The sequence below is a fragment of the Anolis sagrei genome, chromosome Y (assembly GCF_037176765.1).
Source record: "Anolis sagrei isolate rAnoSag1 chromosome Y, rAnoSag1.mat, whole genome shotgun sequence".
NCBI classification, from domain to species: Eukaryota; Metazoa; Chordata; class Lepidosauria; order Squamata; family Dactyloidae; genus Anolis; species Anolis sagrei.
In genome coordinates, this window is record NC_090035.1 from 1,854,700 (window position 1) to 1,881,202 (window position 26,503).

Sequence of the window (26,503 nt, forward strand, 5' to 3'; positions counted from 1 at the left end):
TTGGGCGGTGATGGCATGATCATCAGCATAGATGAAACCATTTCAAAGCTCCCTACTGGGGCAGTGATGGCATGATTGTCAGCATAGAGGAATCAGCTGGTTTTCCCTGTAATAGGCAGTAAGCGCACCTAAGCTTTAGAGAACTACTGTTCAACCATTTCAAAGCTCCCTGCTTGGGCAGTGATGGCATGATCATCAGTAAAGATGGCATGAATGTCAGCATAGATGAAACCATTTCAAAGCTCCCTACTTGGGCAGTGATGGCATGATCTTCAGCATAGATGGCATGATCGTCAGCATAGAGGAATCAGCTGGTTTTCCCTGTAATAGGTAGTAAGAGCTCCTAAAGCTTTGGAGAGCTTCTGTTCAACCATTTCAAAGCTCCCTACTTGGGTGGTGATGGCATGATCGTCAGCATAGATGAAACCATTTCAAAACCATTGGAAAGGACCAGGCGCAGAGCTTTTTCTATTTCTGCCCCTGCCTTATGGAATTCCTTGCCACCCGATATGAGAGCAATGCGTGACTTTGGGCCTTTTACTCTAGCACTTAACTCCTGGCTTTTTACTAGAGCATTCGATCTCTGTTAATTTTTATCAATATCTGTATGCATGTATTTTTATCCTTTACAATTTAGCTTGTACATCGCCTAGAGCATCTTGGATGGAGGGCGATTAATAAGTAATTAAATGATGATGATGATGATGATGATGATGATGAAAGCTCCCTACTTGAGCGGTGATGGCATGATCGTCAGCATAGATGAAACCATTTCAAAGCTCCCTGCTTGGGCGGTGATGGCATGATCATCAGCATAGATGGTGGCTTTTAATTGGTGTAAAATGGATGGAGCGAGCACGCTCCCCTGAGGCAGGCCGTTCTTCTGTTTCCGCCACCTGCTTCTCTGGCCCTGGAACTCAACAAAAAAGCTCCTGTTTTGTAGCAGGTTTCCTATGAGGCGGGTGAGCTGGTCGTCCTTTGTGATATTATGCGGTGGTTTACAGTATCATAAGCTTGCTGACAGGTCTATGAAGACGGCTCATAAAATGATGATGAGTGATACTGTTTAAAATAATGTATTCTGGAAATCTCCAGGATATGGCAGAGATTATGGGACTCTCGGTGGATTAGCTAATTAGCCTAATGAGGTTTTTTTTTTTTTAAAGTATTTGGTAATATTGAGTCTAGTCATACTTAAGCAGTATCTTTTGTCAGGAGATTGTTTCAAAAATGAAAACTCATGTTGTTGTTCATTCGTTCAGTCGTTTCCGACTCTTCGTGACCTCATGGACCAGCCCACGTCAGAACTCCCTGTCAGCCGTCACCACCCCCAGCTCCTTCAAGGTCAATCCAGCAAAGGATCACCGCCTTGTCGCAGCGCTGGAGCTTGAGCACCTCCATGATGTCACGAGCGAAACCGTGAAGGTCCACCCAAGACGGGACGGTCGTGGCAGAGAGGTCAGATCAAGCGTGATCCCTGGGGAAGGCAATGGCAAACCACTCCAGTATTTGGAGCTATGGAGAAGAAGAACTCAACAGGTTCCTGGAACATCTCAACAGCATCCACCCAAACATATGGTTCAGAGATGTGGATGACACCTTCACCATTTGGAGCCATGGAGAAGAAGAACTCAACAGGTTCCTGGAACATCTCAACAGCATCCACCCAAACATATGGTTCAGAGATGTGGATGACACCTTCACCATTTGGAGCCATGGAGAAGAAGAACTCAACAGGTTCCTGGAACATCTCAACAGCATCCACCCAAACATATGGTTCAGAGATGTGGATGACACCTTCACCATTTGGAGCCATGGAGAAGAAGAACTCAACAGGTTCCTGGAACATCTCAACAGCATCCACCCAAACATATGGTTCAGAGATGTGGATGACACCTTCACCATTTGGAGCCATGGAGAAGAAGAACTCAACAGGTTCCTGGAACATCTCAACAGCATCCACCCAAACATATGGTTCAGAGATGTGGATGACACCTTCACCATTTGGAGCCATGGAGAAGAAGAACTCAACAGGTTCCTGGACCATCTCAACAGCATCCACCCAAACATATGGTTCAGAGATGTGGATGACACCTTCACCATTTGGAGCCATGGAGAAGAAGAACTCAACAGGTTCCTGGACCATCTCAACAGCATCCACCCAAACATATGGTTCAGAGATGTGGATGACACCTTCACCATTTGGAGCCATGGAGAAGAAGAACTCAACAGGTTCCTGGACCATCTTAACAGCATCCACCCAAACATATGGTTCAGAGATGTGGATGACACCTTCACCATTTGGAGCCATGGAGAAGAAGAACTCAACAGGTTCCTGGACCATCTCAACAGCATCCACCCAAACATATGGTTCAGAGATGTGGATGACACCTTCACCATTTGGAGCCATGGAGAAGAAGAACTCAACAGGTTCCTGGAACATCTCAACAGCATCCACCCAAACATCCAGTTCACCATGGAAACAGAAAAGGAAGGAAGACTGCCTTTTCTAGATGTCCTAGTCATCCGTAAACCAGATCAACAATTGGGTCACACCGTTTACAGAAAACCCACACACACAGATAGAGATCTACATAGAAACTCCAACCATCACCCAAGTCAAAAAAGAAGCCCTATTAAAGCCTTGGCAGACCGTGCAAAAAAAATCTGTGAAGCCCACCTCCTCCAAGATGGACTGAACCACCTAAACTGGGCTCTCCAGGCCAAGGGAGACTCCACCTCAGACATCAGAAGAGCTGCAAGACCACCGAGAAGAAGCCACGAGAGTCAAGACCAGGACCCACCCAGAGGAAAAGTGTTCCTGCCAGACATCAAGGGAACCACTGACCGCAGAGGGAAGCTGATGAGGAAACACAACAGACAAACAATCTACAAACCCACCAAGAAAATCCAACAAATGCTACGTTCAGCAAAGGACACTTCTTCAGGAGTCTATTGTGTACCATGCAGCTGTGGACAAGTCTCCAGAGGGACCACCAAACGCAGCATTATTGCCCAGACACGCATCAAGGAACATGAAAGGCACTGCAGACTACTCCAACCAGAGAAGTCAGCCATAGCAGAGCACCTGGTGAACCAGCCTGGACACAGCATATTATTTGAGAACACAGAAGTGCTGGACCACACCAACAACCACCATGTCAGACTACACAGAGAAGCCACTGAAATCCACAAACATGTGGACAATTTCAACAGAAAGGAAGAAACCATGAAAATGAACAAGATCCGGCTACCAGTATTAAAAAACTCTAAAATTGCAACAGCAAAACAGCAGAGAGGAAACAGGCAGGGACATCTAATCAGCTTTCAAGAAGAGTTTGCTCCAGGCACAGTCAGCCCATTGTATGCTAATCAAGGTGGTCAGTTGAAAGATTCACACCTAGCCCAACTGACAAAAGTCCTTTGCCTCACCCTGGTCATTCCACAGATATGTAAACCCCTTTTTCCCAGTTCCAACAGACTTCACTCCCTCTGAGGATGCTTGCCGTAGATGCAGGCGAAACGTCAGGAGAAATGCCTCTAGAACATGGCCATATAGCCCGAAAAAACCCACAAGAACACTCCAGTATTCTTGCCAAGAAAACTAAATGGACCAGTACAACCAGGGAAAACCCATAAAAGAACAATAATTAATCCAACTCAGACATCCTGCCGTTTTATAACTTTGGCTTGTTTTGTGTTCAACGTTACAAAACTGCAGGCCTTCTTTTCGTTGCCGAAGGCATTCTGAAGCAAGCCTTGACTCAGTGTTTTGGCAACTTGCTCCAATGTCTAGACATGTTTCACTAACTATTATCTCATCTGCAAGTAGTGATGGGAATTGGATTGCTCCGGGGCTATCTTAGGCCAAGAAGGAGAAACACGTGGCCATATAGATACTGCTGGACTACAACTCCCATCATCCCTCATGTCTTGTGGTGGCTGAGGATGTGGGAGCTGCAGTATATTTATTTGTTTGTTTGTTTGTTTACTGTATTTGTATACCATCTTTCTCAGCTCGCAGGTGTGGTGGAGGCTCCTTCTTTGGAAGCTTTGAAACAGAGGCTGGATGGCCATCTGTCAGGGGTGATTTGAATGCAATATTCCTGCTTCTTGGCAGAATGGGGGTGGACTGGATGATGGCCCAGGAGGTCTCTTCCAACTCTTTGATTCTAGGATTCTATGATTCAAGGCGGTTTACAGGCAAAATTAAAACTCGTGCCCATACCTTAGAAAGTCTGATCTGGACACGGTGGTTCACGCTCTGGTTACATCCCAAACAGATTACTGCAATGCACTCTACGTGGGGCTGCCTTTGAAGATGGTTCAGAAACTTCAGCTAATCCAACGGGTGGTAGCTAGATTACTAACCAGGGCGTCATACAGGGAGCATACCACTGGCTGCCAGTCCAAATTGCAAATTTTGTTTGCTCAGAAAACAACAAAACGACACACTAGGCTTGGGTAACCACGGAAAAATTTGGTTCTAAACTCGTTTTGTTTTTAGGGGGGCCCTTGCGTTTCGTTTTTTTTAAAGAATTCCGAAATTTTCTTTTTAAAAATTTTGAAATATACGAAATTTTGTATAATTATGAATCGATTCGTTAATGGCGGACGTGATTGCGCAATACGCTAAAAAAAACCCTCCAAATGGGACAGGGGGAACTTCTGAAGCTTCCCTCTCCCTCTGTTGTTGACTTCTTGTGTGATAAAACAAACAACAACTATCAAACTTGCACCAGACATGCGGAAATAATTACGAAATAATTACAAAATAATTATGAAATAATTACGAAATAATTACGAAATAAATTGAAAAAATTGTTTCGAATCTAATTTACTCCTCACACTATTCCTGCATGGCTCAATATTGGATCGTAAGCTAATTTGAATACGAATTAATAATGAATTACGAAATTAACGAACGAAACCGCCCAAGCCTAAAAGAAACATAGGGTGGATTTTGCATAGAAAATTGCCATTTATTTTTTGCTCAGAAAACAACAAAACGACACATCTATGTCAAAAACAGGTTTCCTGCACAGAGAATAGTGTTTTACACAGGGAAAAAAACATGTCTCAAACCCCAAACAGCCTTTGAAAAATGCACAGCTGATTCCTCTATGCTGACGATCATGCCATCTATGCAACAATTGTCTTGCGATGATGAGGAAAATAAATGGCAAAGATTTTCCTCCGTCCTAGCTTTGCTCTTATTGTGCCAAGCATAAGAAGGATAGGAGCCCCAGGTGGCGCAGTGGGTTAAACCCCTGTGCTGGCAGGACTGAAGACCGACAGGTCACAGGTTTGAATCCCGGGAGAGGTGGATGAGCTCCCTCTATAGCTCCAGCTCCTCATGCGGGGACATGAGAGAAGCCTCCCACAAGGATGATAAAACATCAAAATCATCTGGGCGCCCCCTGGGCAACGTCCTTGCAGACAGCCAATTTTCTCACACCAGAAGCGACTTGCAATTTCTCAGGTCGCTCCTGACACGACAAAAAAAATAAGAAGGATCTCTCAGTGTCTGTAGCTGCCGAGGTTTCCTTCTTCTATGGAGCATCTTGACTGTTCAATTGACACATTTTCCCCTCCTGCCCTTATTTGAGAGGAAGGGAGAACTGACGGATTCTTTTGTAGCTTTGCACACTTGACCTTTTGGATCTTCTGGGGAGCCTGGCAGGTGATCGCTCTTTTGTCTCTTCGGAAATAGAGACATCTTGAGTGTTGTTCAAAGGAAAATGACACGTCACGCTGAAGCCCTGCAGTTGCCAAAGTTGAAATGGGAAGACTTTGGGAAATGTTATAATTGCACTTAATAATCATTCAATAACGCGCCAGTCTCTCTGACTGCTCTTAATGAGCTGTTTAGAAAGATGAAATGGATCTTGTTACATCAGTCGCTGACTCCCTTTTTCTCTCGGCTTAGAAACCAGCGGCTGGCATCCAGTTAGGCAATTACGTTAGCCTTGTGACCTTGTTAGGGTTGTGTATTCACAATTATGATTGTGGCACCCCACAAATGGAAACATCCCCACTGTTTCCTGCTCAGAAGCTTCCCACCGGAGTGGAAATAATCCTCAGCCATTTAAGCAGAAAGGAAAGAGAAAAGGAAGGGGCCTGAGCCTGTTAGGAATTGTGGGGGTTGAAGTCCAAAACACCTGGAGGGAAGGTCCAAGTTGGCCCATGCCTGTGCTATGGGTATGTCATCCATGTACTGAAGGATGTTGACCAAGTTCTGAAGGAATTGTGGGAGTTGAAGTCCAAAACACCTAGAAGGCCCAAGTTGGCCCATGCCTGTGTTATGAGTATGTCATCCATGTACTGAAGGATGTTGACCAAGTTCTGAAGGAATTGTGGGAGTTGAAGTCCAAAACACCTAGAAGGCCCAAGTTGACCCATGCCTGTGTTATGAGTATGTCATCCATGTACTGAAGGATGTTGACCAAGTTCTGAAGGAATTGTGGGAGTTGAAGTCCAAAACACCTAGAAGGCCCAAGTTGGCCCATGCCTGTGTTATGAGTATGTCATCCATGTACTGAAGGATGTTGACCAAGTTCTGAAGGAATTGTGGGAGTTGAAGTCCAAAACACTTGGAGGACCCAAGTTGACCCATGCCTGTGCTATGGGTATGTCATCCATGTACTGAAGGATGTTGACCAGGTTCTGAAGGAATTGTGGGAGTTGAAGTCCAAAACACTTGAACGGCTTAAGTTGACCCATGCCTGTGCTAGGAGTATGTCGTCCATGTACTGAAAGATGTTGACCAAGTTCTGAAGGAATTGTGGGAGTTGAAGTCCAAAACACCTAGAAGGCCCAAGTTGGCCCATGCCTGTGTTATGAGTATGTCATCCATGTACTGAAGGATGTTGACCAAGTTCTGAAGGAATTGTGGGAGTTGAAGTCCAAAACACTTGGAGGACCCAAGTTGACCCATGCCTGTGCTATGGGTATGTCATCCATGTACTGAAGGATGTTGACCAGGTTCTGAAGGAATTGTGGGAGTTGAAGTCCAAAACACTTGAACGGCTTAAGTTGACCCATGCCTGTGCTATGGGTATGTCGTCCATGTACTGAAGGATGTTGACCAAGTTCTGAAGGAATTGTGGGAGTTGAAGTCCAAAACACTTGGACGGCCCAAGTTGACCCATGCCTGTACTAGGAGTATGTCGTCCATGTACTGAAGGATGTTGACCAAGTTCTGAAGGAATTGTGGGAGTTGAAGTCCAAAACACTTGGACGGCCCAAGTTGACCCATGCCTGTGCTATGAGTATGTCATCTACATACTGAAGGATGTTGACCAAGTTCTGAAGGAATTGTGGGAGTTGAAGTCCAAAACACTTGGACGGCCCAAGTTGACCCATGCCTGTGCTAGGAGTATGTCGTCCATGTACTGAAGGATGTTGACCAAGTTCTGAAGGAATTGTGGGAGTTGAAGTCCAAAACACTTGGACGGCCCAAGTTGACCCATGCCTGTGCTAGGAGTATGTCGTCCATGTACTGAAGGATGTTGACCAAGTTCTGAAGGAATTGTGGGGATTGAAATCCAAAATACCTGGAGGGCCCAAGTGTGCCCATGTCTGACCTAGCTTGTCATTGATGTAAGTTAGAGATGGAGAACCTTTCTCCCTAGAGAAGTTTGTAACGTCAATTCCCAGAGATGTTTGTAACGTCAATTCCATCAAGCATGGGCAGTGGTAAAGAATCCAGTAAACTAAAACAGCTGGAGAGTAAATGTCCCCACCTCCTGATATAAACAGCATGCATTGAGACAGATGTGGACAGCTGTAGGCACTTGATGGTTTTTCTGGAGAGCAATTCAAAGAAACAAAGTAAGCTTTTGGCTCTTTTCTTTCTTACAGACAAACGAGAGAACAGGAAACTCCGCCAGACTTTTTTTATTTCTCCGACTATGAAAGACATAATGCTGAAATCGCAGCGTTTCACCTGGACAGGTTAGTGTCACAAAAAATATGATGTGCAGATTTGATAAATGTGGATTTGGTATGTGTGCATATGAATGGAATTGGGTTGTTGTAAGTTTTTTGGGGCTATATGGCCATATTCTAGAGGCATTCTCTCCTGACGTTTCACCTGCATCTATGGCAAGCATCCTCAGAGGTAGTGTGGTAGTCACCTCACTACCTCTGAGGATGCTTGCCATAGATGCAGGCGAAACGTCAGGAGAGAATGCCTCTAGAACATGGCCATATGGCTGACTACCTCTGAGGATCCTTACCATAGATGCAGGCGAAATGTCAGGAGAGAATGCCTCAGGAGCATGGCCATATAGCCCAAAAAAACCTACAACAACCCAGTGATTCCAACCATGAAAGCCTTTGACAATACAATGAATGGAATTGTTCGAAAGGTGAATGAATGAGAGCTAATGATTTTGGTGATGCCATCCTAAATATTGAAGCCCGCTTGCTGAACTGTAATTAAAAGTTGCTGAACTGCTGACATTGATGAGAACTGTCACAATGATTAACTTCATCGAGCTGACTTGATGAACTTTTGGGGGGAAAACAATGTGTTTACATCTGTTTCTCAGAGACAATGGCTCCTTTAAGATAAGGAAATGTTTACAAGATTCCTTATGTTAAGAAGGAAGTCAACACAAGCCTTGTGCTTACTAACACCAATCAAGAAGAGTCAACATCTGTTGGGAAACTGAGATGGAGCCAGGATGTTTCAGGATCATAGAATCATAGAATCATAGAATCAAAGAGTTGGAAGAGGCCTCCTGGGCCATCCAGTCCAACCCCATTCTGCCAAGAAGCAGGAATATTGCATTCAAATCACCCCTGACAGATGGCCATCCAGCCTCTGTTTCAAAGCTTCCAAAGAAGGAGCCTCCACCACACTCCGGGGCAGAGAGTTCCACTGCTGAACGGCTCTCACAGTCAGGAAGTTCTTCCTCATGTTCAGATGGAATCTCCTCTCTTGTAGTTTGAAGCCATTGTTCCGCGTCCTAGTCTCCAAGGAAGCAGAAAGGAAGCTTGCTCCCTCCTCCCTGTGGCTTCCTCTCACATATTTATACATGGCTATCATATCTCCCCTCAGCCTTCTCTTCTTCAGGCTAAACATGCCCAGTTCCCTAAGCCGCTCCTCCTAGGGCTTGTTCTCCAGACCCTTGATCATTTTAGTCGCCCTCCTCTGGACACATTCCAGCTTGTCAATATCTCTCTTGAATGGTGGTGCCCAGAATTGGACACAGTATTCCAGATGTGGTCTAACCAAAGCGGAATAGAGCATGGGTAGCATTACTTCCTTAGATCTAGACACTATGCTCCTATTGATGCAGGCCAACATCCCATTGGCTTTTTTTGCTGCCACATCACATTGTTGGCTCATGTTTAACTTGTTGTCCACGAGGAACAATGTGTTTACATCTGTTTCTCAGAGACAATGGCTCCTTTAAGATAAGGAAATGTTTACAGGATTCATTACATTAAGAAGGATGTCAACACAAGCCTTGTGCTTACTAACACCAATCAAGAAGAGTCAACATCTGTCAGGAAACTGAGATGGAGCCAGGATGTTTCAGGATAGAAGACATCGATCAGTAATTTACAACTTTGGGACAACAGCAGTGAAATATTGCTATATAACAGACCTTCTAACATTCCAAAAAGTGTGACAGAGAGAGGAGGTGTTGTACTCCATTGGAAAGGAGAGAGATAGTGTACCTTGAGAGTGGTAGAGCTGCAATGGAATGCTGTTTGGCCATTTGCCTTCTTTTCTCAAGGGAAGAGGAAGAAGTGCATTTTGAAGTCATGTTCTCAAGAAAAGAGGATGCATTTTGACGTTATAGAACAGTGTTTCTCAACCATGACCCCTTAATACTGTTCTTTATGTTGTGGTGACCCCCAACCATAACATTATTTTCGTTGCTACTTCACAACTGTAATTGTGCTCCTATTATGAATCGTAATGTAAACATCCGACATGCAGGGTATGTTTGCATTCACTGGACCAATAATACAACCCAATTTGAATACTGGTGGGATTGTGGAGAGGATTGATTTTGTCATTTGGGAGTTGTAGTTGCTGGGATTTATAGTTCACCTCCAATCAAAGAAATCCACCAACAACGGAATTGAACCAAATTTGGAACACAGACATCCCATGACCAACAGAAAATATGGGAAGGGTTTGCTGGGCATTGGCCTTGAGTTTTGGAGTTGTAGTTCACCTACATCTAGAGAGCACTGTGGACTCAAACAATGATGGATCTGGACCAAACTTGGCACAAATACTCAATATGTCCAAATGTGTATACTGGTGGAGTTTGGGGAATATAGACTTTGACATTTGGGAGTTGTAGTTGTTGGGATTTATAGTTCACCCACAATCAAAAGTATTCTGTTCTCCACCAAGGATAGAATTGGGTCAAACTTCCCACACAGACCCCCATGACCAACAGAGAATACTATGTTTTCTGATGGTCTTTGGTGACCCCTCTGACACTCCCTCACAACCCCCAGAGGGGTCCCGACCCCCAGTTTGAGAAACACTGTTATAGAAGTTTTGGAACTATGTGTTAGCTTGGCAAATTTGCAAGGAAGCAAGCCTGGCCTAAGAGATGTTCTTCACTGCGGCAGAAGGGTGAAATGGTGATGGATGCATGTGATGGATGAATGTTTCTATCTGTGAAAGTTAATGCTAAGGGAAAATGTAATTCCCCTTTCTTTGTTAGCCAAGATAGTTGAAGGTTGTGAATCCAGTTGCATAGAATCTGCATGCCTGTATGTGCAATGTCGTTCTCTGTCTAAACATTGTTCTATAAGAGTTCTGATACCTTTTCTCTTCCTGGAAAATTGCAATAAACAGAACCTATGCTTTGAAGTGAGCCTTCTAATCAAGGTGAAAGAAGAAAGCGCAAAAGCCGGGTTGCAGCTAAACGTCAAAAAAACCAAGATTATGGCAACAAGAATTATTGACAACTGGAAAATAGAGGGAGAAAACGTGGAGGTTGTGACAGGGTTTGTATTTCTAGGTGCAAAGATTACTGCAGATGCAGACTGTGGCCAGGAAATCAGAAGACGCTTCCTTCTTGGGAGGAGAGCAATGTCCAGTCTCGATACAATAGTCAAGAGTAGAGACATCAGACTGGCAACAAAGATCCATTGCCTAGTCCAAGCCATGGTCTTCCCTGTAGTCACCTACGGATGCGAGAGCTGGACCTGAGGGAAGGCTGAGCGAAGGAAGAGAGATGCTTTTGAGCTGTGGTGTTGGAGGAAAGTGCTGAGAGTGCCTTGGACTGCGAGAAGATCCAACCAGTCCATCCTCCAGGAAAGAAAGCCCGACTGCTCACTGGAGGGAAAGATACTAGAGACAAAGTTGAAGTACTTTGGTCACATCATGAGGAGACAGGAAAGCCTAGAGAAGACAATGATGCTGGGGAAAGTGGAAGGCAAAAGGAAGAGGGGCCGACCAAGGGCAAGATGGATGGATGGCATCCTTGAAGTGACCGGACTGACCTTGAGGGAGCTGGGGGTGGTAACGGCCGACAGGGAGCTCTGGCGTGGGCTGGTCCATGAGGTCACAAAGAGTCGGAGACGACTGAACGAATGAACAACAACAACAACATGCTTTGAAGTTATTGAAAAGTTGTTCATAACATAAGGGGCATGCCCGTCCCTTATTTCGCCTGGCCACTTTCAGGACTGAGACTATATTGCCTGCTTCTGAAAACCTTATTTGTCTCCATAGATGTCCCAGTTCTCCCGAGCAGATGTTTAAGGTCCATAGGATTTCCATGGCATCTTTCTTTCTTTTTTCTTTCTAGAATCCTGGACTTTCGCCGAGTGCCACCTGTTGCGGGAAGATTGGTTAACATGACCAGAGAAATCAGGGATGTTACTCGTGACAAGAAATTATGGCGGACATTTTTCATCTCCCCAGGTATGCGCTTACTGTTGTGGTTCAGCCAGATTTATTTATCATGTCAGGGGCAACCAGACCATTGTATTACATTTCTAATAGAACAAAACAAACAGGTTAAAAAAAACACAAAGTTTGCAAACTTGGTAGTTGATGAAATATCCTTTGACCAGTATCTGTCCCCTTGGAGTGCCTCTGGTGTTGCCGCAAGAAGGTCCTCCCTTGTGCATGTGGCAGGGCTCAGGTTGCATTGAAGCAGGTGGTCAGTGGTTTGCTCTTCTCTGCACTCGCATGTCGAGGATTCCACTTTGTGGCCCCATTTCTTGAGGTTGGCTCTGCATCTCGTGGTGCCAGAGCGCAGCCTGTTCAGCGCCTTCCAAGTCGCCCAGTCTTCTGTGTGCCCAGGGGGGAGTCTCTCATTGGGTATCAACCATTGACTGAGGTTCTGGGTTTGAGCCTGCCACTTTTGGACTCTCACTTGCTGAGGTGTTCCAGCGAGTGTCTCTGTAGATCTAAGAAAACTATTTCTAGATTTAAGTCGTTGACGTGCTGGCTGATACCCAAACAGGGGGTGAGCTGGAGATGTCTCTGCCTTGATCCTTTCACTATTGGCTGCTCCTTCCCGGCGGATGTCAGGTGGTGCAATACCGGCTAAGCAGTGTAATTTCTCCAGTGGTGTAGGGCGCAGACACCCTGTGATAATGCAGCATGTCTCGTTAAGAGCCACATCCACCGTTTTAGAGTGGTGAGATGTGTTCCACACTGGGCATGCGTACTCAGCAGCAGAGTAGCATAGCGCAAGGGCAGATGTCTTCACTGTATCTGGTTGTGATCCCCAGGTTGTGCCAGTCAGCTTTCGTATGATATTGTTTCTGGCACCCACTTTTTGCTTGATGTTCAGGCAGTGCTTCTTGTAGATCAGAGCACGGTCCAGAGTGACTCCTCCCAGGGATTTGGGTGTGCTGCAATGCAGATGATGATGAGGGGTGTGGGGTTTCTGTAGGGCCTGATGGTTCTGTAAGGAAGCAAACAAAGGGGGCTTTAGAGCAAGATGGTTCTGTTGCTGAGGGAACGGAGGGAGTTTTGGAGCAAGATGCTGTTGCTGAGACAGAGTGTGAATGTGAAACTGTTTTGGACTTTAGCTCATTCGAGGGAGTAGCTGGCTTAGACAGAGATACCAAACTGTTTCGGAGGAAGCAGATTTCCAGGTGCAGGACATCAGAAAAAAATCTGTGAGAAGGAGAGGCAGAAGCAAGCCTCTCAAGAGGCTGGATGGCCATCTGTCAGGGGTGATTTGAATGCAATATTACTGCTTCTTGGCAGGGGGTTGGACTGGATGGCCCATGAGGTCTCTTCCAACTCTAGGATTCTGTGATTCTATGATTCTAAGATCAAAGGAATGTGTTCATGTTTGGAAGTCCTTAAATTAGTGAGAGAGCAGTTGGTGTTTTATGTATTTATTTATCTCTTTATTTATTTACAGTATTTATATTCCGCCCTTCTCACCCCACAGGGGACAGAGGGGGCAGATTACAATGCACATATACATGACAAACATGTCTGACATCGACAGCACTGCAAGGCAGGAACAGATCAACCTTTGGCTAGAAACTACTTTATTTTACAGCTATATACATTAGAAGCTACTTAACACTCAGCACATCGTAAACTTGCTTCTTTACAGTCCAATCGTAACATTGCGAACACACTAACTGTTATCAGTACTAGTCCACACCTCTTGCGTCCATTTGTTCTATACACTTGATTTATGACCTCTCTAGGAATGCTGTTCCCTCCATGGTTCAGTTAACTCTTTCCACACAGGAATACATTACATTCGGCACATAGCTACTGCATTTTAAACATACATACATACTTTGAAATCTACATTATAAATTGCAAACAGCGTCAACAAAACATTCAATGCCATAGACACAACATCTATAGGCAGTAGGCCTGGGTAACAACGCAAAAATTTGTTTCTAAAATCGATTTGTATTTGGGGGTTTTTTTTTGTTTCGATATTTAAAATAATTACAAAATTTTCCTTTTAAAAAGTTAGATATTTACGAAATTTCGTAAATGGTAAAAAATTAACGAATCGATTTCCGAAACAATAACGAATCGATTCGTTAATGGCGGACGCGACCGCGAAATACGCTAAAAAACCTCCAAAACATTCTGAAGCTTCCCTCTCCCTCTGTTCTTGACTGTTGGTATGATATTATAATTTTTTTTCACTAATTAAACCATAAAACTGGCCCAGACATGCGGAAATAATAACAAAACGACCTCTGAACAATAACGAAACGAATACAATAACGAAATACGAAGCATTTACAAAACGTGTTTAAAAATTCGTTTTTTTTAATGATTGCTCCAGAATGGTTCGTTATCGTTTTGTAATTGGAAAAATTAACGAATTATTAACGAATTACGAATTAACGAAACGAAACCGCCCAGGCCTAATAGGCAGACACACTTTCCAGCTTTCATGAGGGTATTCTGGCCACCAGAGGAGCTGTCGCTTCACTGTCCATTTGAGACACTGATGGAGTACTTCCTCATTCTTTTTTACTTGCTTGCTGGAGGTTTTATGGCATCATAAATTAGTTAAATTAGCCTCCCCACATAAGCGGTACCTAAATTTCCTACTTGACAGATGCAACTGTCTCTTGGGTTGCAAAGGTCGACAGCAAGCTACACACAATGGTCGGAAGCTTACTTCGATCCAGGTTGGCTTCGAACTCATGACTTTTTGGTCTGTAGTGATCTTAATGCAGCTGGCTCCCAGCCAGCTGTGCCACAGTCCCGATTCAGCTGTCCCGGTGCAAGTGATGTTTGCACTGGGACCCGGTGCAGCTATACTGGTGCAAGCATCGCTTGCATTGGTGCAAGCGATGTTGCTTGATTTTAGATCAAGCAACGTCACTTTTGGAGGAAATAACTCCTATTTATTTATTTATTTATTTATTTAATGCACTTATTAACCGCCATTCTCAGCCCGTTCGGGCGACTCATGGCGGTGTACAAACAACATACAGAAGACAGCTTACAAAGAACATATAGACTATACACAACCACAGACAACACTAAAAATCCGCTACGTCTCTTAGTAGAATCATAACCAGTCTCATATTCCTTGTTCCATTCCGATCTTCTTGCCATATTGTCATATTGTTGTTGCACATTAATTGAATGCCCTCTCGAAAAGCCATGTCTTGAGGCTTTTTCGGAAGGACATGAGGGAGGGCGCCTGCCTGATGTCTGCAGGGAGAGTGTTCCACAGCCGGGGGGCCACCACCGAGAAGGCCCTCTCTCTCGTCCCCGCCAGACGTGCCTGTGAGGCAGGCGGGATCGAGAGAAGGCCCCCCCCAGATGATCTCAAGGTCCTCGTGGGCTCGTAGGCCAAGATGCGGTCCGAAAGGTATTTTGGGCCGGAACCGTTTAGGGCTTTGTAGGCCAAGACCAGCACCTTGAATTGGATCCGGTAGCAAATCGGCAGCCAGTGGAGCTGGGACAACAAGGGCGTTGTGTGCTCCCTGCTACCTGCTCCAGTTAGTAACATGGCTGCCGCACGCTGAACCAGCTGCAGCTTCCGGGCCGTCTTCAAGGGCAGCCCCACGTAGAGAGCATTGCAGTAGTCAAGGCGGGATGTGACCAGAGCGTGTACCACCGTGGCCAAGTCCGACTTCCCGAGATACGGGCGCAGCTGGCGCACGAGCCGAAGCTGTGCAAATGCTCCCCTGGTCACCGCTGAAACCGCTGAAACCTATCTCATTCCTGGCTCAGGCCTTCATTTAAGACACAAGATTCATGATCATGTTTTGATCCCTGTTCTTTGTATATACCTTTGGATTCATGCTCATGTTTTGTTCCTCATTCATGTTTTGATCTCTGTTTCCTGGTTTTACCAATTGCCTTTGGGACTTGTTTCCTTCATTGACTTTTGGATTTTTATTTCCATTTTCTATGGTGCCTTTCCCCCTTTTTATATCTGCTTGCTTTTATCAACAAACTGTTTATTACCACGTTTGGTTTCATGGCGAGAGTTGTTAGCAAGGTGAACGGGCTCATTTCAAGCATCTCTATCATGTCGTTCATCAGAATGCATCCCAGATGGCTGGAAATTCAATAATGGACCCATCAAAAGCATTGCTTGCTTAAGGAAACTCATGGAAAGTCATTAGCAATGGGAGTCACGCTGATTTCAGTGGGTCTGCTCCTAAGTGTGATTGAGTCTGGAACTAAAACAGGTCTTCGTTATGGACTTCAAGTCACTTCCAACCCTATCACAGGTTTTCCTTGGCAATATTTATTCAGGTGGGGTTTGCCTTTGCCTTCCTCTGAGGCCGAGAGAGTGTGGCTTCTTACAGAAATAATAATAGGAATGTGGACAGCTTTATTTGTTAGGGATTTATTCAGTTGTCAATTCTCTATCCGTGAAAAACGTTCCTCTTTACGAGGGTTGAATGAAAAGTAATGCCTCCACCATCATAACTCCTCAACAGATGGCAGTACTGGTATGCTGCAGGTACTGGCTTGTTTAGTAGACTCTCCTCTACAGTTCCATTTTGGCAGGAAGCCTTAGCATTGAATGGTTGCATTGTTAAATTGTGAAGTATGGAACCCTGCACAGACTGTCAGTCAATGCAACTTAAGCAATGTATGTGGCAGGTACTGGCTTGTTCAGTAGTGATCCGGTGCTCAATTGGCAACCAATGCAGCTGTAGTAAGATTGGTGTGATGTGGCATCTCATCAGAATTCCCGCAAGAAGCCGAGCAGCTGCATTTTGTACCAACTTGAGCTTCCGGATCACCGACAGAGGAAGGCCAATGTAGAGGGCGTGACAGTAGTCTAGTCTTGAGATGACCGTGGCCTGGATCCCCGTAGCCCAGTTGTCCCTGGACAGGGAGGGGCCAGCCGTCTAGCCTGATGCAGGTGAAAGAAGGTGGTTCTGCTCATGGCGGAAAGAGACCTGGGCCTCCATCCTCAGCAGAGGGTCCAAAAGGACTCCCATACTCTTGACCAATGATGACGGGCGTAGCGCCTCACCATCCAGGGTAGGCAGATGGATATCTTGATGCAGGATGATTGTCATATCACTCAGAGAGAAATTTCAAGCATAATCAGTATTTCACAAGAATGCGTGGGTCACATTATTGCTTTGTTGGTTATCGGAAGATCTGTGCACAATGGGGACCCAGGATGCGGACGCCTGAAATGAAAGCGCGCAGGCTTGAAATTTCAGAGACTGGATCTCACCACCGTACGGCATCCTCCATACAGTCCAGATTTAGCACCGTCTGACTTCCATCTGTTCCCGATCATGAAATAAGATCTGCGGGGACATCGATATGCTTCTGATGAAGATGTTGAGAGAACTGTGAGACGCTGGTTGCGAAAAGAGAGCGTCGACTTCTTCTGTGACGGCTTCAGAAAACTTGTTCATTGTTGCCAGAAATGCATCCAATTGTCTGGTGATTATGTTGAAAAGTGAATAGTGGGAGGCAGGCATGTAGCCGGGGGGGGGGGGGGGGGGGCTTGGGGGGCTTCAGCCCCCCCCCCCGAAATTCTGATGGTGGTTCGCGAAAAGGCCTTACTGGTGCATTATTTGAACTGTTATGTTTATTCATATCATGATCTGATCACCATAATCAATATATCCCATATGCATGGGGGTATTGGGGTAGTAATACAAAAGGTTCGCTAGGCTAGACCCTCTTTCACTCAAACTCAGCCCCCCCCCGAAACTCAGTCCCCCCCCCGAAACCCCCCCGAAAATTTTTTAGCCCCCTCCCCCCCCCCCGAAACGAAATCCTGGCTACGGGCCCGGTGGGAGTTAAAGAGCCCATTCTAAGGATTATTTCTGCGTTTGATTTATTAAAATATTCCCATCCAAACCTAAGTAATGAAAGTGGAGGCATTACTTTTCATTCAACCCTCGCATATAAAATTTTGGCAGTCATGGATAGTTAGCAGAGGTTGTGTGTATTTTGTAGATTCTGTTTCTATTTCCGTTTCCTGTTTTGATCAGTCGATTGTTTTAACCTTCTGTTGACTTGGATGATTGCCTATATGGAGTAGGAATGTTTCAAAAGGACAGAATTCCAGAAAAGATGATATTATTCCAGAATAGTTGACAATGAAGAGAAAGAAGAAAGAATGGCAAAGAGAGCGAGAGAGAGAGAGAGAAGAAAGGAAAGGAAAGCTCTTAGCTTCTATTTACCACCCAATAAACCTCTATTTGTCTCTTGTAACTACCGTATGGAAGCATCAGCTAATTAACTAAATATCACATTCCAGAAAAGAGTCTATTAGATTGTAATAATTAATACTTAATATTAGCATTCATAGTTATAGCCTGTTAGAACAATAACTTAAGAGTCCTTTAAACCATAGCTTTAGCTTAACTTTCCCATAAAATAATACGAGGTTGCAGTTTCTATTTCTGCTGCTGTCTGGCAAAACAGCTGTGAAGTTTCAGGGCTTAACCTTGAGGGTTATCACGAGGGTTGAATGACAAGTAATGCCTCCACCTTCGTAATTCCTCAACAGATGGCAGTACTGGTATGCGGTAGGTACTGGCTTGTTCAGTAGACTTTCCTCTACAGTTCCATTTTGTCAGAAAGCCTTAGCATTGAACGGTTGTATTGTTAAAGTGTGAAGTACTGAACCCTGTGTAGACTGTTAGTCAATGCGACTAAAGCAACGTATGAGGTAGGTACTGGCTTGTTCAGTAGACTCTCCTCTACAGTTCGCATTGAACAGTTGTGTTGTTAAAATGCAAAGTATAGAACCCTGCACAGACTGTCAGTACTGAAGTACCAAACCCTGTGTAGACTGTCAGTCAATGTGACTTAAGCAATGTATGCAGCAGGTACTGCCTTGTTCAGTAGGCTCTCCTCTACAGTTCCATTTTGGTGGGAAGCCTTAGCATTGAACGGTTGTCTTGTTAAAGTGTGAAGTACCAAACCCAGTGTAGACTGTCAGTCAATGTGACTTAAGCAATGTATGCGGTAGGTACTGGCTTGTTCAGTAGACTCTCTTCTACAGTTCCATTTTGGCGGGAAGCCTTCGCATTGAATGGTTGTGTTGTTAAAGTGTGAAGAACTGAACTCTGCGCAGACTGTCAGTACCGAAGTACCGAACCCTGTGTAGACTGTCAGTCAATGTGACTTAAGCAACGTATGCGGCAGGTACTGGCTTGTTCAGTAGACTCTCCTCTAGAGTTCCATTTTGGCAGAAAGCCTTCGCATTGAACGGTTGTGTTGTTGAAGTGCAAAATATGGAACCCTGCGCAGACTGTCAGTACCAAAGTACCAAACCCTGTGTAGACTGTCAGTCGATGCGACTTAAGCAACGTATGCGGCAGGTACTGGCTTGTTCAGTAGACTCTCTTCTACAGTTCCATTTTGGCAGGAAGCCTTTGCATTGAACAGTTGTGTTGTTAAAGTGTGAAGTATGAAACCCTGCACAGACTGTCAGTACCGAAGTACTGAATCCTGTGTAGACTGTCAGTCGATGCGACTTAAGCAACGTATGTGGCAGGTACTGACTTGTTCAGTAGGCTCTCCTCTACAGTTCCATTTTGGTGGGAAGCCTTAGCATTGATCGGTTGTGTTGTTAAAGTGTGAAGTATGGAACCCTGCACAGACTGTCAGTCAATGCGACTTAAGCAATGTATGCGGCAGGTACTGGCTTGTTCAGGAGACTTTCCTCTACAGTTCCATTTTGGCTGGAAGCCTTAGCATAAAACAGTTGTGTTGTTAAAGTGCGAAGTATGGAACCCTGCGCAGACGGTCAGTCAATGCAACTTAAGCAACGTATGCGGCAGGTACTGGCTTGTTCAGTAGGCTCTCCTCTACAGTTCCATTTTGGCGGGAAGACTTAGCATTGAATGGTTGTGTTGTTAAAGTGCGAAGTATGGAACCCTGCGCAGACGGTTGGTCAATGCGACTTAAGCAACATGCAGTCATTGAATTCTTGACAGCAGAAGGGGTCACCCCAAAGGGGATTCATAGAGAATGCAAGCTGTTTATGGCGATTGTGTTGATGAGAGTACTGTGCGTCGTTGGGCGAGTAAGTTTCAAGATGTTGAGGTGGGAATATCTGACTTGCGTGACAAACAGAGTTGGACGTCCTGTGACAGCAACCACTGAGGTTCACAAGCAAAGGGTTAACAGATTGATTCAGGACCATCGTGGTATCACTCAGAGAGAAATATGCCCTCTGGATATAGGTGAACTACAACTCCCAAACTCAAAGTCAATGCCCACCAAACCCTTCTAGTGTTTTCTTTTGGGTCATGGGACTCCTGTGTGCCATATTTGGTTCAATTCCATCATTGGTGGAGTTCAGAATGCTCTTTGATGGTAGGTGACTACTACATCATCTACTACATCATCTACATCTCTCAATAGACCATTAACTACAACTCTCAAATGACAAAATTAGTTTTTTGAGTGATGGTCACTCCTTGGGTTAGTAGGTGTCTTGTGTCTAAATTTGACAGCAATTTGTCCAGTGGTTTCTGAGTTATGTTAATCCCACAAACAAACATTACATTGTATTGTCGAAGGCTTTCATGGCTGGAATCACTCAGTTCTTGTGGGTTTTTTCGGGCTATGTGGCCATGTTCTAGAGGCGAAACGTCAGGAGAAATGCCTCTAGAACATGGCCATATAGCCCGAAAAAACCCACAAGAAACATTACATTTTTATTTATGTAGATTATTATGTTCATTATTATGTTTGTTTATGCTTCATGCTTTAGAAATGATCAGACTTCAGAGAGTTCGCAGCCATTTCCTTCCTGGCTGTTTCCAGTCAGCGCTCTCTTCACTCTCTGAGGTGAAAATGGCAGTTAAAACCATTTCTCTCAGCAGCAAGCTAGAGACAGTAGCCAATCAGAATTCTGGCTCCTGTCATGCTCAGCCAATCAGCTGCTGACACATGCCTCTCCAGTCAACCCATCACATCATGGAGTCTTTTTACAAATTGCCACAATCTTCATGGCTGTCTTTGGAAGCCAATGCTCTCTTTTCTGCATATCCTAAAGAGACTGAATGAACTTGGATAGTCCTAGGAAGACCTCTGATGACTTGGTGAATAACAATGTCATCAGACAGAGAGAGAAAAACAGGCTTCCTGGCTGTTTCCAGTCAGCGCTCTCTTCACTCTCTGAGGTGAAGATGGTAGTTAAAACCGTTTCTCTAAGCAGCAAGCTAGAGACAAGTAGCCAATCAGAATTCTGGCTCCTGGCATGCTCAATCAGCTGCTGATACATGCCTCTCCAGTCAACCCAGCACATCATGGAGCCTTTTTACAAATTCCCACAATCTTCATGGCTGTTGTAATAAACTCATGCCTTTTCCTCGTAGGCGGCAGCCTGGGGGTCAGTGAGCTGGCCTCCATGTTGAGGGGGGGGGGGCAGCTCAGGATGGCAGACATGATGGTGTGGGCAGAGAGGCGGGGGTGGGGGGAGTCAGCTAGCTCCTGATTGGTTCGGACACCAAGGGGAGGAGTTGAGGGAGAGTGTGGATGGGCTGTCATTTCTGACAAAAGAGAGAGAGAGAAGGATTTGTTCTATCAGAGAAAAGATTAGGATTTCAGACAGGGAGAAGAGAGTTTCTTAGTGAGCTAGGAATTAGCCTGTTAGGGAATAATTAAAGAGCAAGTGCTTCCATATAGTTTGACTAGGACAGTCAAAGTGAAGGCTTGTTTACTTGTATTAGGACGGAATACAAGTGGGTTTATTTCCCTAAGGGTCAGAGTAGTCCAGGGGAAACCTGGATACTCTGGAAGGCAGCCAGGGGCGGCTGGTCAAAGAAACGCACTGTTACCTATTACAGGATAGTGTGAGGAAAGTAGCTCATGTTAAGGAAAAGTTACTCCTTCTAAAGAAACCATTTGCTTAATAAGTCTGTGCTTCAGAAACAAACTACGCGTATGTGTACCTCTCAGTAGTCAGTTGTTTGCTTCAAATATTTCAATAAACCTGTTCTCTAGTTTACTGTTAACCTGCTTCAGCCTTGTTTCATCATATAAGGTTAGACTCAGTAAGCCTCCACATCTCTACAGTTCAGTCACCAGAAAGGGAGCCAAAAGGAAGAGCCGGTGTATAGGGACATTTTACCTCAAGTACAACAACACGACAATTCCTCAAACTGTAATTTGGGGTGGTGGCAGCAAACCTACCATTACACACACATCGTTCTCTCTCATCACCTGTAATTTCCTCGTATATTCCTTTACAGTGGTGGCAGCGGTGGGATTGAATAGAAAGGTTCCCCCATCACATGCGATAAAAGACCCTTATTTCCTGTACATCTTTGGAAGCCAATGCTCTCTTTTCTGCATATCCTAAAGAGACTGAATGAACTTGGATAGTCCTAGGAAGACCTCTGATGACTTGGAGAATAACAATGTCATCAGACAGACACAAAAAAAAGGCAAGAGCAAATAGAACCGTAGATCATGCCCACGTAAACATTTCATGCAGCTTCCAGTAGTTCAGATTTCTTAATTGGATTCTTCATCCTAACAGGAAAAAAAAATAGTTGCAGATACAGGCTGTATTTTGAGAATTATGTAAGAATCTGGGGAAGACGGTGATCGTAACTGGCAGGACGAGCAGTGGTTTGTTGCTCCAAGTTCCTGAGTGTCCTCCTAAAATGGTGCTTTCTGAACATCATCCAGGTTGCTCCTTGGGTCTTGACATCTCTCTCTCCTCGTGTCTCTTCTCTCAGAGGCAGGCCAGCCTCAAAAATCACTTATTGGGCTCACATTACTTTGCAGGCGAAGCTTCCCATCCTCCCTCCCTCCTTCTTACAAGTATTTATATTTCATCTTATTTCCAGTCTGGGACTCAAGATGCCTTGAAGCAATCCAACAAGACAAAGCTAGTGAGCTGGATACAGCCATTTAAAGAGACAAGGCATGGGCCAACTTCGGTCCTCAACTCCCACAATTCCTAACAGCTGGGAGTTGAAGTCCAAAACACCTGGACTTCGGTTGATGTCCAAAACACCTGGACTTCAGTTGATGTCCAAAACAACTGGACTTCAGTTGATGTTCAAAACACATGGACTTCAGTTGATGTTCAAAACACATGGATTTCAGTTGATGTTCAAAACACCTGGACTTCAGTTGAAGACCAAAACACCTGGACTTCAGTTGATGTCCAAAACACCTGGACTTCAGTTGAAGACCAAAACACTTGGACTTCAGTTGAAGACCAAAACACCTGGACTTCAATTGATGTTCAAAACACATGGACTTCAGTTGATGCCCAAAACAACTGGACTTCCGTTGATGTCCAAAACACCTGGACTTCAGTTGATGTCCAAAGCACCTGGCCTTCGGTTGATGTCCAAAACACCTGGACTTTGGTTGATGTCCAAAACACCTGGCCTTCTGTTGATGTCCAAAACACCTGGATTTCAGTTGATGCCCAAAACACCTGGACTTCAGTTGATGTCCAAAACACCTGGACTTCAGTTGAAGTTCAAAACACCTGGACTTCAGTTGAAGACCAAAACACCTGGACTTCAGTTGAAGACCAAAACACCTGGACTTCAGTTGAAGACAAAAACACCTGGACTTCAATTGATATTCAAAACACCTGGACTTCGGTTGAAGTCCAAAACACCTGGACTTGTTTGATGTCCAAAACACCTGGACTTGTTTGATGTCCAAAACACCTGGACTTCAGTTGAAGACCAAAACACCTGGACTTCAGTTGATGTCCAATGAACTTGCACCTGGACTTTGGTTGATGTCCAAAACACCTGGACTTCAGCTGATGTCCAAAACAACTGGACTTCGGTTGATATCCAAAACACCTGGAGAGGGCGTCCCCTGGGCAACATCCTTGCAGACGTCCAATTCTCCCACACCAGAAGTGACTTGCAGTTTCTCAAGTTGCTTCTGACATGACAAAACAAACCCACTGAGAAATAATATCTTGCAGGCTGCATTGTGACTTGAACCATCCCCCCAATTTGTCTGATGGGGGTTCAGTCCTATCCAGATTACTTTGGGATGACTCAGGGTGGGTTCATTCAGGAATTATTTTCCTTCGCATGGATGAGTCCTTTGTTTGAAGAAACCTGCCTAGAAACACAGGGAAACAGGGTCAGTCGATACACACCGCTGTGCTCTGAAAAGAAAAACGAGGGGAGCACTTCGGCCTCAACCTGAAGAATGGAAATAGGTCAGTAATTATTCAAATGTGTTTCCCATCCTTTTGCATCCTTTTACTGCAACTCCAGCCCTTTAATGAATGAGATGTAATTTACTAGCAAAAAGAGACATATTAACAATGTCAGCCGAAGGTTTTATTTTTTTTTACAGAGGTAATTGAAGCGGTAGTTTACCGAAATCAATGTTACATAGTAAGTACTGAGACTTTTGTTCACGGTAACCAATCACGGAGGTTTATGGATTTCCACCCCTGTTGTTTCCACCTCCCTCGGGTAAACAAACAATAGTGTATCTGTTCCATTTACCCAGAAGAGCAAGATGTCAGGTCTCTCCATTCTTTTGTTGGCTGTATTTTCGATTGTTATCGCTGTCCAGGTTTGGAAATTGCAAAAGAAGAGGCGATAATACAGATAGAGTGGAACCTCTACTTAAGAGTGTTCCAACTTAAGAGTGTTTTGAGTTAAGAGCCATCTCTCGGTACTGGTTTTGCTTTGACATACAAGCAGTGTTTTGAGTTGCAAGGGAGCGCCAGCGTGAGAGTCCGGGACTTCATCTTCATCATCATCATCATCATCATCATTTAATAACTTATTAATCGCCCTCCATCCGAGAATGCTCCAGGCGATTTACAGCTAAATTACAAAAGATAAAATACATACATACAAAAATTAAAAATTAACATGGATCGAATGCTCGAGTAAAAAGCCAGGTGTCTTAAGTGCGAGAGTAAAAGGCCTGAAGTCACGCATGGCTCTCATCTAGGGCGGCAAGGAATCCCACAATAAGGCAGGAAGGGCAGAAATGGAGAAAGCCCACCTGCGTCTTTCCAAGTGCACTTCTCTAGGACCCGGTATATGGAGTAAGTCACGTTGGGATGGTCGTGGCGACCTCCGATGATGGGAGGAGGAGAGGCGGTCCCTGAGGTACGATGGACCCTGGCTGTAAAGAGTTTTAAAGGTCAGAACTAACATCTTAGACAGGCCACGGTAATCAGTTGGAAGCCAATGTCAATGTTGCAGCACTGGCGTTATATGGCATTTCATGGCCATTCTTGTGAGTAACCTGGCTGCCGCATTCTGAGCAATACGAAGTCCAGGTGTTTTGGACATCAACCGAAGGCCAGGTGTTTTGGACATCAACTGAAGTCCAGTTGTTTTGGACATCAACTGAAGTCCAGGTGTTTTGGACATCAACCGAAGTCCAGGTGTTTTGGACGTCAACCCAAGTCCAGGTGTTTTGGACGTCAACCAAAGTCCAGGTGTTTTGGACATCAACTGAAGTCCAGGTGTTTTGGACATCAACTGAAATCTAGATGTTTTGGACATCAACTGAGGTCTAGATGTTTTGGACGTCAACTGTAGTCAAGGTGTTTTGGACATCAACCGAAGTCCAGGTGTTTTGAACTTCAACTGAAGTCCAGGTGTTTTGGACATCAACCGAAGCCCAGGTGTTTTGGACATCAACTGAAGTCCAGTTGTTTTGGACATCAACTGAAGTCCAGGTATTTTGGGTTTCAACTGAAGTCGAGGTGTTTTGGACGTCAACCCAGGTGTCGAGGTGTTTTTGCCGCATTCTGAGCAATACGAAGTCCAGGTGTTTTGGACATCAACCGAAGGCCAGGTGTTTTGGACATCAACTGAAGTCCAGGCCACGGTAATCAGTTGGCTGTAAAGAGTTTTAAAGGTCAGAACTAACATCTTAGACAGGCCACGGTAATCAGTTGGAAGCCAATGTCAATGTTGCAGCATTGGCGTTATATGGCATTTCATGGGCATTCTTGTGAGTAACCTGGCTGCCGCATTCTGAGCAATACGGAGCTTTCGGGTTGTAGACATCGGAAGGCCAACATACATGGTGTTGCAATAGTCCAGCCTAGATGTGACTGTGGCATGGATGACCGTTGCCAGAGCCTCGTCAGATAGGGAGGGTGCCAGTTGCCTCGCTTGTCGTAGGTAGAAAAAGGCCTGTTTGCTGGCAGCAGCCACCTGAGCTTCCATCGTCAGCTGCGAATCCAGGACGACACCCAAGCTCTTCACAGTGGTCGATGGAGATAGGGCGGCACCATCGAAGGTGGGCAACGGAGGAGTCAGACTTGCCAGGCGGCCATGCCAGAGAATGTCAGTCTTCGCCGGGTTCACCTTCAGTCTGGTAGCACGTAGCCAGTTTGACAGAGCTTCCAGACAGAGGGTGAAATTGTCTGGAATTGACGTTGCTTCAGGCTCCAAGCACAACAGGAGTTGGGTATCGTCCGCATATTGGTAGCAGTCCAGGCCGAACCTCCGAGCCAAACTAGCAAGGGGTCTAACGTAGATGTTGAAGAGAAGAGGAGAGAGAATTGCACCTTGGGGGACCCCACATAGGAGGGGGGATCTAACGGAGACTTGATCCATGTACTCCATGCGTTGA

The 26,503-nt window shown here is 45.0% G+C and overlaps 1 protein-coding gene across 1 annotated transcript in view; it reads left to right on the forward strand.

Moving 5' to 3' along the window:
- LOC132780034 (extracellular serine/threonine protein kinase FAM20C) overlaps nucleotides 1-26,503 on the forward strand; it is a 148,258-nt gene that overhangs the window by 104,611 nt on the left and 17,144 nt on the right. The window contains exons 4-5 of the mRNA XM_067461339.1: nucleotides 7,864-7,956; nucleotides 11,796-11,911. Coding sequence (XP_067317440.1) covers nucleotides 7,864-7,956; nucleotides 11,796-11,911 — 209 coding nt within the window. The remainder of the gene's footprint in view (nucleotides 1-7,863; nucleotides 7,957-11,795; nucleotides 11,912-26,503) is intronic.